General features: G+C 42.7%; 2 protein-coding genes across 2 annotated transcripts; one reads left to right on the top strand and one right to left on the bottom strand.

The window, feature by feature from the left end:
- Positions 1–3,009: 3,009 nt before the first annotated feature.
- N7483_013156 (uncharacterized protein) lies at positions 3,010–4,177 on the bottom strand (the record flags this gene model as incomplete). The annotated part of the gene is made up of 2 exons (XM_057096583.1): positions 3,010–3,316; positions 3,369–4,177. 2 exons carry the CDS (start codon positions 4,175–4,177, stop codon positions 3,010–3,012), a joined length of 1,116 nt encoding a protein of 371 aa, XP_056942554.1.
- Positions 4,178–11,650: 7,473 nt separating this feature from the next.
- On the top strand, positions 11,651–11,870 carry N7483_013155 (uncharacterized protein; the record flags this gene model as incomplete). The annotated part of the gene is given in 2 exon segments (XM_057096582.1): positions 11,651–11,821; positions 11,835–11,870. The coding sequence occupies 2 exon segments, from the start codon at positions 11,651–11,653 to the stop codon at positions 11,868–11,870; spliced, it is 207 nt and encodes a 68-aa protein (XP_056942553.1).
- Positions 11,871–12,115: the final 245 nt, after the last annotated feature.

The raw sequence follows: 12,115 nt of genomic DNA, 5'->3' as shown, positions 1-12,115 counted from the left end.
TTTTTACAAGAGGGATCATCACCTGTGCTGCATGATGAAAAGACTGCGGGGGCCTCAACTGAGTGATCTCCGATGATATTGATTCACATTGAATCGGCTCACGGTGACTGAATCTCTGCTTATGGAATCATTCCTTTTATTTCCTAACGCATTCAATGCCAGCAGCCGAGGACCCTACACTGCGCATATAATACTGTACACCCCTTTTCCTAATGAACGGCATTACATACGCTGAGCACAGTCTTCTTCCCTTGTAAATGGATGAAAAAGATAGCTCAGAGTGGCATATTTGGGTTGAAGAGCTTCTTTTTTTTATAAAACACGGTATGCTCATTCCTGCCCTAGATATTGACAGAACTCTAAAATACCATAGATTGGAGGAGTACCGAAATATTCTGGGAGGTAAGAGACTCAAAGTCTTGGATACAAAAATGGACAGATTCAATTTCCCGTGATACATCCTTCCTGATGTCAATACATGACTTCGAATCATGGCGGACCCGACGGTTATGCCAGCGCTCATACTTAAAAGCAAGGTCCGAAGTCAAAATGTTTCGACGGAATCTCAAGCACGGAAACCCAAGTTCCGTATCGATTGACCAAATAAGAGAAGTGGTTTATGGGCATTACGCTAGATCAATGACTGATATTGAGTCCTTGACCGGTAAGATCACGCACGGGATGAAAAGTCGAAGGAACGTATTGACTTTGGCAGACTACCGCTTTCCTTGCTTCAAGACATATGTAAAGGGCGAAGATTTTTCATGGTGATATGGAGGAGAGCACTTCTTTAAGCAACAGCATAAGTAAGCGAATTGCTGCGAAGCTTTTGTCATGAAATGGCCTGCGTTAGTTAGCTGCTTCTGATTATCGGCTTCCGCGGTGAGCCACCTTTCGGGCTCCCAGGATCTCAGTCGTTACCAATTAGACCCCACATTTTTCAAAGAATGCTTTTGATCAATCATTAAGCTTACCCAGTTGATACACGAGACGTGTCCAATCAGATGCCACTGCGAATCTAGATACTGGGCAAGGTCCCAGTACTCATATACATCCTAGGACCCATTAGGCTATAGAGTAGTGATAATATATGCTATAAGTGCGCAACTAGCTTATCTTATGTCTTGATTAATGGGTTCCTACAAAGATTTCGTTACTATATCCTAAGAGACTTCTCATTCTAACATATCAGATTAAGTGCTCCTAGGAAAAGAGCTAGTAGTCTCTGAGAGCAATTTTATAAGGGTATCTATTGATAAGGAGAGTGTCAGATGAACAACCAATATAAAAGAAAGCTATAGTTGACTCTAGATACAAGACATAGCGCAAGGAAGCAAAAGAAAGATAGCTCACTTGCGTTTAGGCGATCTGCTCATGTGAGTCTACTTCCACTTACCGTATACAATCCATGTCAGTCCCTGACAAAGTTCAGACACGCTCCCAGGAGCAAAATTGGCTTTACTCAGTCGTGTCTCACCGATTATACTATACCAAAGTAGATTTAATTTACAGGTAGCTGTAGCTTATGGGAACATTCTTTATCAGAGATTTTGGGGAGGAACTTCAAAAATATATTACTATACCAACGGTCTTACGAGTGAGTATCTGATATTGATGCTCGAAGATATTTTCTATATAGCAGATCATTCTATGTTTACTGTAAATATCCATAGGGATCATTGTGAGCGTATGCTTTCCTAGGTAAGAAACATATACTGAGTAAGAAGACCTGGTGACACAGCTCGGCTGGAAGTTAATGAAGGATATTTGCCGCAGATTTCTGTGTAAATTTTACAATGATTGCCAAATGACCTGGAGAATGTTCTCAATCTTGGATCTTTAATTCTTATTTACAGTTTACACAAATGGAATGACGAACGTCGGTCCCAGGAGCGATTTGATCCTGGGGAACTGAATCACAGCACTAAATTCGTGGGCTTTATGTTGAATCGGGGTGCGCAAACTATCAGTTCACCTGTTCATTATAACAAGCAGTATCCTGTATAATAGCGTTTTAGTCGTATATACCACGAAAAGTTCTACCTGTCCTGGGAGACAGGTCACAGGAATAGTCGAAATAATTTGCTGTAATTCAGATATGTACATAATAGGATGGGAAAGGAGAATGACGGTCATACCTCTCTACCTAACACCCCCAGGAGCCCGGTCCCTGACAGGGTGCTGTAATGCTGGCCTCCTACGTGGTCGGACCGACCGGTGAGATTGGGACCGAGAAGGAAAAAGATGCGGGGCAAGACTAAATGTTTAAGCTGTTATGCTCATGGGAGCGTGTCTGGAGCTCAGCTGACTTTGAAACAGCACCATCTCTCTTTGACACACCGGAGATCCCAGACGCCTCATAGATGGATGAGCAGCTTGAACGTAAAAATTGGGCATATGTATCGAGGTGATGTAAAGTATGACTGTTTTATGTATGGGCTCTAAGGAGACACGGCATATATTTTTGGACAATATACACTAAATCAGTGATAGTTGCTCTTCCCACTGAGTCGCCGGGCGTTAATAAATTGTGTGTTTGTGTGTGTGTACAACAAGAAACCATCTGGGATGCTTACACTAGGTCAATAGTGAATTCAAAATGTTGCTATGGGCGAGAATGGGAATCCTGAGCTCGAAATCCCTTATTGGTCTCAAGTACCGAGTCTCTCCTTAGATCAAGGAAGCCCATTCCGAGTTTGGGTTTGCATTTAATACATTTTAGTAGAATAGGCACAAGCGCATTTGATGCTGGCCAGTATGTATCAGGAACACCTCTTGATGAAATTGCGGATTACTTGAAAATTCAAATCTGTCTTCATACCTTGGCATCTGATTGAGCAAATTCATGCGAATATTCCTTGATATCTCCCCATCTAGGAGTATCAGACTATAGCTACCTTGTTACATGTATTAGACCCACTGCCATGAAAACGATGGACTGCATTGAGAATCTCTTGGCCGTTTCAATCCGGCATGTCAGTTTGAATATATCCAAATTCACATCTGAATTCAGCCACGACGCTGCCCGGCTAATCGTTCAGACCGGCGAGGCTCTCCGCGGGTGTGGTGCGGTGGGATTGCCAGTCTAGCCGACCGACGGGTACCTTGTCTCACGGCTTGATCCATCAATCTACGAGATGATTGTCTCGTCACCACCGGTTCGGATTGCTGTCCGTCAATCAGACTCGAAATATCGGGATATACGGGGCCGAGTGTGTTTTCATCAACTGAAGCCGTGAATGATCCTTCGGATGCACCAGATGCCAGAGGCACCCTTGGTGAACGGACCAGCGCATCCAATGTCCCTCTTCTTCGGCTGGTAAACGTTAGGACACCAACCAGTCTTCCATTTTGGAACTTGCACTTACCACACGTAGCAAGATTGATCGAACCCTGAGTCCCTTTTCTCCAGCCACTCCTTCACACAGACCAAGTGGGCTAAGCTTGTACATTCGTTGCACCGTAATACCACACACTCATCCGCCTGATCGCCATCTTCAGCCAAGCAAAACGTGCAGTGAATTTCAGAAACCTCATCACTCAGACTGACACTTGCGATTTGCAGTTCCCCGACGCCGGCACGGATATCGCCAGCACATGGGGGAATAGCTGGTTGAGTAGGTGGTACGTCCCGTGGAACATAATCTGCTCGGACCATGGTGGTTGAGATATACGGTTCGGTGGTCTGTGATTCCTCGGTGACTATCGACGTCTCGATGGATGAGACTTCCACAGCTTCGTTTTCGGCTGAGTGTAGAGACCCGTCTCCGTCTAGGAGGGATGGATAAGGAGCAAGTTCTGATCCAATACCACGCAAAGACGATATCGGCAATGAAGGCTGAGGATCAGCAGGGGATGGAGCCCCTATGGCACGATTACATATCGCCGTATCATACCACTGCTTCCCTAGAGACTCTGCTTGTCGCTCTCGGTGCCATCGTGTACACAGAAAGTTCTTGGCGATACTGCAAAGCAAAGGTTGCAGATTCAAAGAATCAAATGGATGACGAGAGAGGCCCTTCAGGCGCTCCCGACCTGTCGTCAGCTCTTTCCCCCGGATGCTGTTTTTGCAAGGCGTCCCGTGGATTGTCATCCCACAGCAGGACGAACCATCACCGCAAGGGCCGGCTCCCATTTCACAAAGGGTCAGGGGGTCCCAGCAGGGTAGGGTGGTCATGTTGAAAGAGTAGTTGAGTTAAGTAATTAAACAATGTCTAGACTGTGTATTTGAGGCGTATCAAATCAATGCTGCGACTACGGTGACTCTGCTGAATTTATACCTTGTTTTCGTGAGGCTTTCACCAAGAAGCAAGGGTCTCGCGACAGCCAGCTCCTAGGAATTCCGATGCTCCTCCTTGTTTTCACCAGTAGGTCCTCGAGTATCATGACCGAGGCCCTGCTGGGTGATAGATAATAGCACCACGCCATATGATGATCATCTGCACCAGTGGCTTGGTAGATGAAAGGTATGTATTGGGCCTGAATGTACAGTGCCGACCGCTATCGCCTTCCATGTCGGAAACAGAGAGCAGCTCTTTCAAACCCTAATTATGCCATAGATCTAAACTTAGTATGGAAAGTCCGCCCTCGGAGTTACCGCTTTAGGCGTAAGTTAGTCATGTGATAAGGGTTTGAAACTGCCTCTCTATGTTTGCAACATGGAAGGCGATAGTGGTCGCCACTGTAAGCAGCCTTCGTTCCGTGGATGATTCGAAGTGTACTCTGTAGACATATCCCACAAGAAGGAAGTGCACCGGGGCTTCTGCCAAAGTCGACATTCACATTCAGTGACTGATTCAGAATTGATGCTAGGCTGGAATGCAGAAATCAAGTTTGATGTTGCTCCATCAGACAATGTTTCGTGATTCACAGCTTCCGCTAGGAGTGATCCTGGGAGCCGTGGTGTCCTGTGACATTAATTTTTATTCTCCAGCATTTGTTCCGCGTCATACTTGCTTCATTGGGCAATGGTTCCAGTGGTCATTGGGCTGTATCTCGATTGAACGGACCAACATCATCCAATAAGGGAGAGCCTGAGTCACTTTAGACATTCCATCGGGAATTAATCAACAGTATTTGTTTCAGCGATACTGGAACATCCGTAATGCACGTCGCATGGACAATATGTTGAGACTCTCAGTGAAGCGACAGGCATTACCGCAGAAATTGACCAACAGAGGAATTTGTTGGTTTCCATCGATCTAAGTGTGCCGAGATGATCCGCTGTTTGCGGTCATATTTTGCGGTTGACAAGTGGATATGAAGCTCTGAGGGACTGATATCCTGTGCCATACGTCTGCCCTAGATGTGAGTCCATGACCGCCACAACAGTTGAGGAAAGCGTGAAAAAGATTCTTCAACGTTTGTTCAATCTTTACACTTCGTCTGGCTCAAATCTTGGGCTACCTGGGACCATCTGATTAGTTGATAGCGGTGAAATTCACCAGGGAGGTCCAATCATATCCTCATTAGGTGAATACAAGCATCAAGAGCAGCTATCGACGGGTGCACAGAAATCCCCTCACCAGAGGGGGACGTAGGGATCAAGGTAAGCCGGAGTAAATTCGGGCCGAAAAACATTCTTGGCGGCTGGCACGGAAAGGTTTGCGGGTTTGCCGAGAATAAACAAACTAGATAGCCACTCGGCCTTGTGGATTTTACAGACAGATACGTATCTAGCAGAGATCCCCGGAATTCTCACACCTAGTCCAGTCAGATCTGGCGTAACCCTTGGTTATTGAAAGTAGAAATATAGGATCAAAGCCAGTTTATTATATCTGATTGGGCGGTATTATACAAGACTATGCTATTGTAAATTAAGACTATATATTCACTAAGGCAAATCTTGGTATTAATACATACTTGGGATTCTATAGGATGGGATTATAAATCAAGTCAAGTCTGAGAATTAAGTACAGTAACTTAAAGGTCCAATTGGACCTGGTGTAATGTCTATAGGACATATTTCCTCCTATATATGATGATTCCCCTGAGTTTTCCTATTTTCCTTTTCACTTCGCTCTCCTTGGGTAATATAGACAAGCTCCCTGTTATATAAGATCTCTGGTCTAGCAGAGCGTCGGGCATAGAGACAAGATCATGCAGAATCTGTCTTCTGGCACTCCCCCCGTCGAAAGTCTTGGCTGCTAGTAGCAGAGCGCTGTCTCCCATAGAAGTGAGGCAGTTGACGTCAACTTGGCTGTCTTTGGCGTTTGGATCAATCTGGGGATTATCTAAGAACAGACGGAGAATATCCGTGTCTTTGATATTCAAGCGCGATCGCCACTGGGCTCTTTATCGAGCAGGATGTATCACCAAAGTCGACCTAAGGATGGCGGAGAGGTGCTTTCACAACCAGAATATTGTCCGAGGCGATTGCGATCGATAAGGTATGTTGAAAGATTTGGTATTGAGCAGAGATGTGACGAGTTCTATCTTGCAAAGGGGCGTTGACTGATAGTGAGGTTTTTTGCTAGGTCGCACGCATAAGTAGGGTCAAAAGTCTTGCTTTGATTCGGTTTCCATCCGCTTGCCAATGTTGGCTAAATGATTTTTTATCTTGAGTATATATCATAACCTAGGTGATGTATATATGTAAAAGATGATAGGCGAGAAAAGAGATATAAGGAGGCCTGGATCGGTGGGATTTTAACGCCTTAAAGACTGGTAAAGGAGATGGTGAATTTATTTTCCTGCTCTTTGTGTGGAGACTATCCCCAGGAGTAAATCTAGGTTTTGGATCCTGGAGTAGTATTAGGTATTTGTTTACTTAGTATTACTACACATAACTATAAACAAGGTATCTTTTTATAACTTATTGTTTAATACCATTATATATACTGATAGTAAAGAAATTAATAATTCGAGAGAGGGTGAATAGAGTATATATCAAAACCTTGATTGTTAACATCGTGTAATATATTAATCCATATTGACTTTGATTCCTTGAAAGATATAATAGGTGGGGTATATATATAATTTTTAACTTTTATCCCCCTCTATAGATTGTTAAGTATTCCAATATTTAAATATAGCAATTTGGCTCCTAGGGGTAGGAATTCTGGATCAGCCGTAAGATATACTACTAGCATAAATAGAAGAGTCTATATTATAGGAAATTATAATATAAAACGACTTATCTTATAATGATTGCCTTTGTGTTGTACTTTATCACATTTATTCTTTTCTTACTGTTTTGATCTAATCTCTGCCTTTACCTTGCTAAACAAAATATCCTATCACCAAAGCGTGGCATATATGCTCGATGATACCCCTCTTAATGAATTTTTCAACGGACAAACTCTTGATAGGACAAAATCACACATCAACAAGAAGCACAAAGTGGTCATAATAGACTCCACTTTGAGTATAAGTATCTATCTTTGGGATAGGAAGGCCCTTCCACTCTGGCATGAGATCATAAAGGAAAGCCGCTTGATCGAGGTATGACACAGAATCCCAGAGGAACTGATCTCCTTACTAATTTTCTACAAGTCGATTAAGCAATCAAAATTGTCATACTATGGTTCTAGCGATAGCAAGACCGTCGATTTTTAGATTATTAAGAATGTAAACTTTACCTTTGTTGCTATAAAGAACACCTATTTTATAATCTTAGGAATTTGCTATTATCCTTTGAATATGACCTAGGAAAATGGACTATAATTGCTATAATCATAAGGTTGGAATTTGGATATGCTGGTGTATGGTTTAGCTTATAGCATTAGTTGGTTTTGTTAATTTAAACTAGAAAGATCTTAACCTATTCTTTATCTAGTCTATAGAGGTCTAGGTGTCTTAAGCTAGATAGGTAGGTATTCCGATATCTATAAATAACTTGATTTTGTATAGAATACCTTAGGCAGAACTGGACTAGTCCTGGAAATATGTGCTGAATCGCTTTATAATTAACTACTTTCAGCGTGGGGAAGACAGGACCAAAGGTGATGACGTCACGCAGAGGATGTCAGCTGAACAGGGGCACCAAGCTACAGGGAACCCTTCGGAGGAAAGGGTAAAGATAAGACCAAAAGATCAGACAACACGGATCAGATGGAATGACATACGACCAAGCTGGATCCGAACTTAGGATGGAATGGAAGGAAAGAATCAAACAAAGATACAACTGATCCAAAAACGATTGAATTCGATGCTAAACTAGCTAAGGGGTAAGATCAGGTTTTATAGAACTTTAGACTAAACAAACATGAGACCAAAGGTCTCAGGATATGGGACGAAAGGGCTACGGAATCCGAAATAATCGAGTCCTTTCATCTCATCTTGCAACCATTGATCCTAACAACGGGGCTCGGGTTGCGGATCTTCTCGGACGAGAGAAGATCATCTTTGATCTGATAGATCAGATCAAAACCATATCATTCATTTCGCAACGGAAATGTTTGATCGCGGGATGAATTAGTCAGCATAACCTTTGGATCAAAAAGGGCCACTTTTCATCCCAGGAATCCAGGCACACAATCTGCCTGAATTGCTGACAACTACCTTATTTATATATATAATAAATAGTTAAACCCTATATAAGAGCTTTTTACAGTCTGGGAATATATATACCCCACGCCACCCTTAGATCTCACACTAATAGTTTTTAGCAGTTCGGCCTTTTGGTCTCTAGACTTCCTGGTTTTAAAATAGGGTAAATCAGTCCGACCAGCTGTGTTGTTTAAGCCTAATAAGCCTATCCAATATAGCCACTATATTTCCTTTTGCTTAGCCCCTCTATTTTATTATAGTAAGCCGGTAATTTTTAATTATTAAAGGATATATAGCTCCAGACTCTACTTTAGAGTCTACTTTAACACACCGAAGGCTCTCCTATCTATCTCTTTTAACATTATAACTTATAAATATATATATATACATTAAAGTTTTAATTTTTAAAGACTATAATTCAACTATAAGTAACAAGCAAAATCAGACCAATTCTAGAATCCAGGTCCTATCAATATCTATAAATCCCCTAGGCTCTCAGCGTCCCCTAATTAGCCACAGAAATTATTCCAATCAATATCGTCAGATAGCCACCTAGCTAAGAGACAATACCTCTTGGCTCAAAACTTTCCTAACGACAATATAGCGGATTCAAAGTAATATACTATCTCCACAGTGACTGATCCTGAGGTAGAACTACTTCCCACATACCAAGATAAAGTAAACTAATATTCTATAGAGCATATCGGTGTTACGGGCTGGCTGTCAAGCAACGTGAGTATGCACTTCCAAAGTGTTACTTACCGCAAGCCGTTATCCTGCAACTGTACCGTCGCCGTCGCTGGGCCTTACACGGGCTCGAGTCTTTAGGGATCCTTGCACGGTAATGCTTGAACAGGGAATCCGCTAGCAAGTCAGTCACGAGTGAGGTTATCACGAGTGAGCTCCCACGCTAGTTGAGGTTCGTCTTCAAGGGTTCGATTGTGATCAAGTAAACTGTAGTCTGATTCGTACTGTAGGTCTCAATAACAATAGAGTAATAATCGCGAAGAACTAAATACATGATGGTAATGAATGTCCTTTATATATCCAGTCTCTCCTGTTATCCTGTCCTTTCCTCAGGACAGGTCCGTTTCTACTGTCAGGTCCGTTCCGTTCGAACGGACAGGATCTATTGTTGGAATAGGTCCGTGGTCACGTGCCATGGGGCCAGAAGTAGCCTCTCATGCACCGTCCTTCCCGTATAGCCAGTATATGTTGTAGTGGTAAGCGACAGGCCATATCTGGCTTCCGTTGGTGCCTCAGGCGCCATCGTAGCCCTGCGCCCCTCTGGGCCGTGCGTCCGTTATGGCTGTTCGTCCGTGCTTGGCTTCGACCGCCAACTGATTGGGTCATAGTTATTCCTGGGAGGTCCCCCGTGGTGGGTCCGTAACAGATACATGGTAATCTTGGGGCGAATATCACACTAGTACGGATATAGCTATTTTAAACCCTAATGTTAATTATGTATGAAAATATCTAAGTGATAATGGCAGCGATAAGACAGGTGGTATAATACTTGAATATATTATCTTCCTAATCAATAATATTGTGAGCCAGGTCTATCTTATATAGGCCTGCTACCTATTCTTCAACTATCGCTTTATATAGGGCTTTAAACTCCACTATATATACCGGTCTTTTTCTCTCGTTAGCCACTATATATATACAGAACTGGTTGGTATAGCAATTCTGCCTTTGTGGTATATAAGGCCTCTTTAGGTTCTATATGGTTATTTTATTATATCTAGTGTTCGCCTTTTGTTAGGGTAACTATACGCCCTAAAGGTCTATTTGTTTTATACTATTTTCTAGCAAGGTATCTGCACGGTCAAAGAATATAACTCGGCCCTAGATTCCGAACTCTTTTTAAAGAGTTTCATTGTCTTGCAACACCTCAATAACTTTTTCGATAAAATTATCCACCGTTTCTCACTTAAAATATCGCAAGGAAGCTTCCGAATAGATTGGCCGATCCTGAATGTTCGTAACGACGTAATCTAGTTGTTCATTGGAAGGAAAAAGTGGCCGTGAGATGAAAGTGCCCATGCGGTCGAGTTTCCCCCAAATTTTCTCTTGGAGTCCGGGAAATTCTGGCCAAGGTATTATACGTCGGGGATAGAGCCGGTTTACTGGGTCGGTTGTATCACCTTAAGTCGTGAGAGCCACGTTGGTCTTAACCCGGATTGCTTAAGACATAGAGATATAGCACTGATTAAGGAGACTAAATAGAGTGTTATACTGCACTCTTCCTTCTGCTTCCTCTCGCGCTCTCTTCTCTTTATTTCGCGCCTATCTCTCTTCCTTAAGTTAACGTCGTAACTCAGCGATGGTTTCTTTAATGGTTTCTTCCATATTTATTGGAAGTGGCTTTGGTAGAAGATGAAACAACATAAAGTTGAAGCTAATTTATCAGGAGCTCCCCGCTGCTTGACACAGAAAGAAGTTTAGGGATCCGCCTAGATATTTACTTATTACCCTATGACACAAGCTTATTGATACCTTAGGCATTTTACCCCCTGGCTACCCTGATTCGGTCCCTTGATTATGTCAGTACGTTTATTTCCGTCAAAGACAAAAGCCAATGAATTTTATCTGTAAACCTAGGACCTGTGAATTATACGATCCGGTTAGTTTTGCCGTTTTAAGATTAGCGCCCTAATATACTATAACCTCTTCTTTATATTGTCCTGATATAAAAGACCCAATTTTGCTCTTCGGTCCTCTTTTCTCCCCCTTCCCCCTCCCTTCAACTCCTCTTATCTTATACTTATAACTATAATTTTTCTCTCCTATCCGCCCCCTCCGACTACTACGTCTTGGCTTTTAACCCAATATACTGCTGTGTCTTTACAACTTCCTTCCTGCTCGCTTAGCTTACCCCTACACAAATTACTAGGTATCTAGATCCTGAAACCTTTTGATCTGTATCTTATGGATTGTGCAGGAATCTGCTATGATTATGTTGTCATCTGCTAAGGCTTATAACCCAAGGCCACAATATTTTGGCTATAGACCTAATAGAACTATACCGCCTATATCCTGTCGACCAACTCGCTAACCGAAATCCTTGTTTGCTTTTACTATTAACACATGTAATTCAGATCAAAGGTTCTTCTCCTAAGCCAGCATCCAAATGGCGCTTTCAGTATCGCTGGTCAAAATGAAAGATGTGGATATGCTCGTGCGGAGAGTGGAATTTCCTGCGCACGCAAACGGCCCGCTCCATCGCTTGATGTTCCCTCACGAAACGGAGCATCAGTTGGATTACACAGAAGACGAGATAAAGTGGACAATCAATGGAATTTATGAGGCAATCGGTTTAGAAGACGAAGTCCTCTATAAAGTGTGTGGGCCAGATGGGTTACCCATCGGACTCATAGGCTGAACTATCAATTCAGGAGCTCCTTTATCAAAAGGACAAAAACGGCAAGAGAGGAAGAAAAAACATGACAAATGGGCTAGAGTCTCTAGGGATCCTTGTACGGTAATGCTTGATCAGAGGTTCACCAGTAAGTAAGTCATAGAGTGAGCTCCCTACTGGTTAGTGGTTGTCTTTGAAGGTGATTGTGATGAAGCAAAGTATCAACCTGATTCGTACTATAGAGTCTAATAACAATGAGAGAAT

This window comes from Penicillium malachiteum (genome assembly GCF_028827825.1).
Source record: "Penicillium malachiteum strain IBT 17515 chromosome Unknown utg000005l:1.0-9002435.0:326005.0-9005861.0, whole genome shotgun sequence".
Taxonomy (NCBI): domain Eukaryota; kingdom Fungi; phylum Ascomycota; class Eurotiomycetes; order Eurotiales; family Aspergillaceae; genus Penicillium; species Penicillium malachiteum.
Note: the sequence above shows the minus strand (reverse complement) of the source record. Positions and strands in the feature narration are given on the sequence as shown.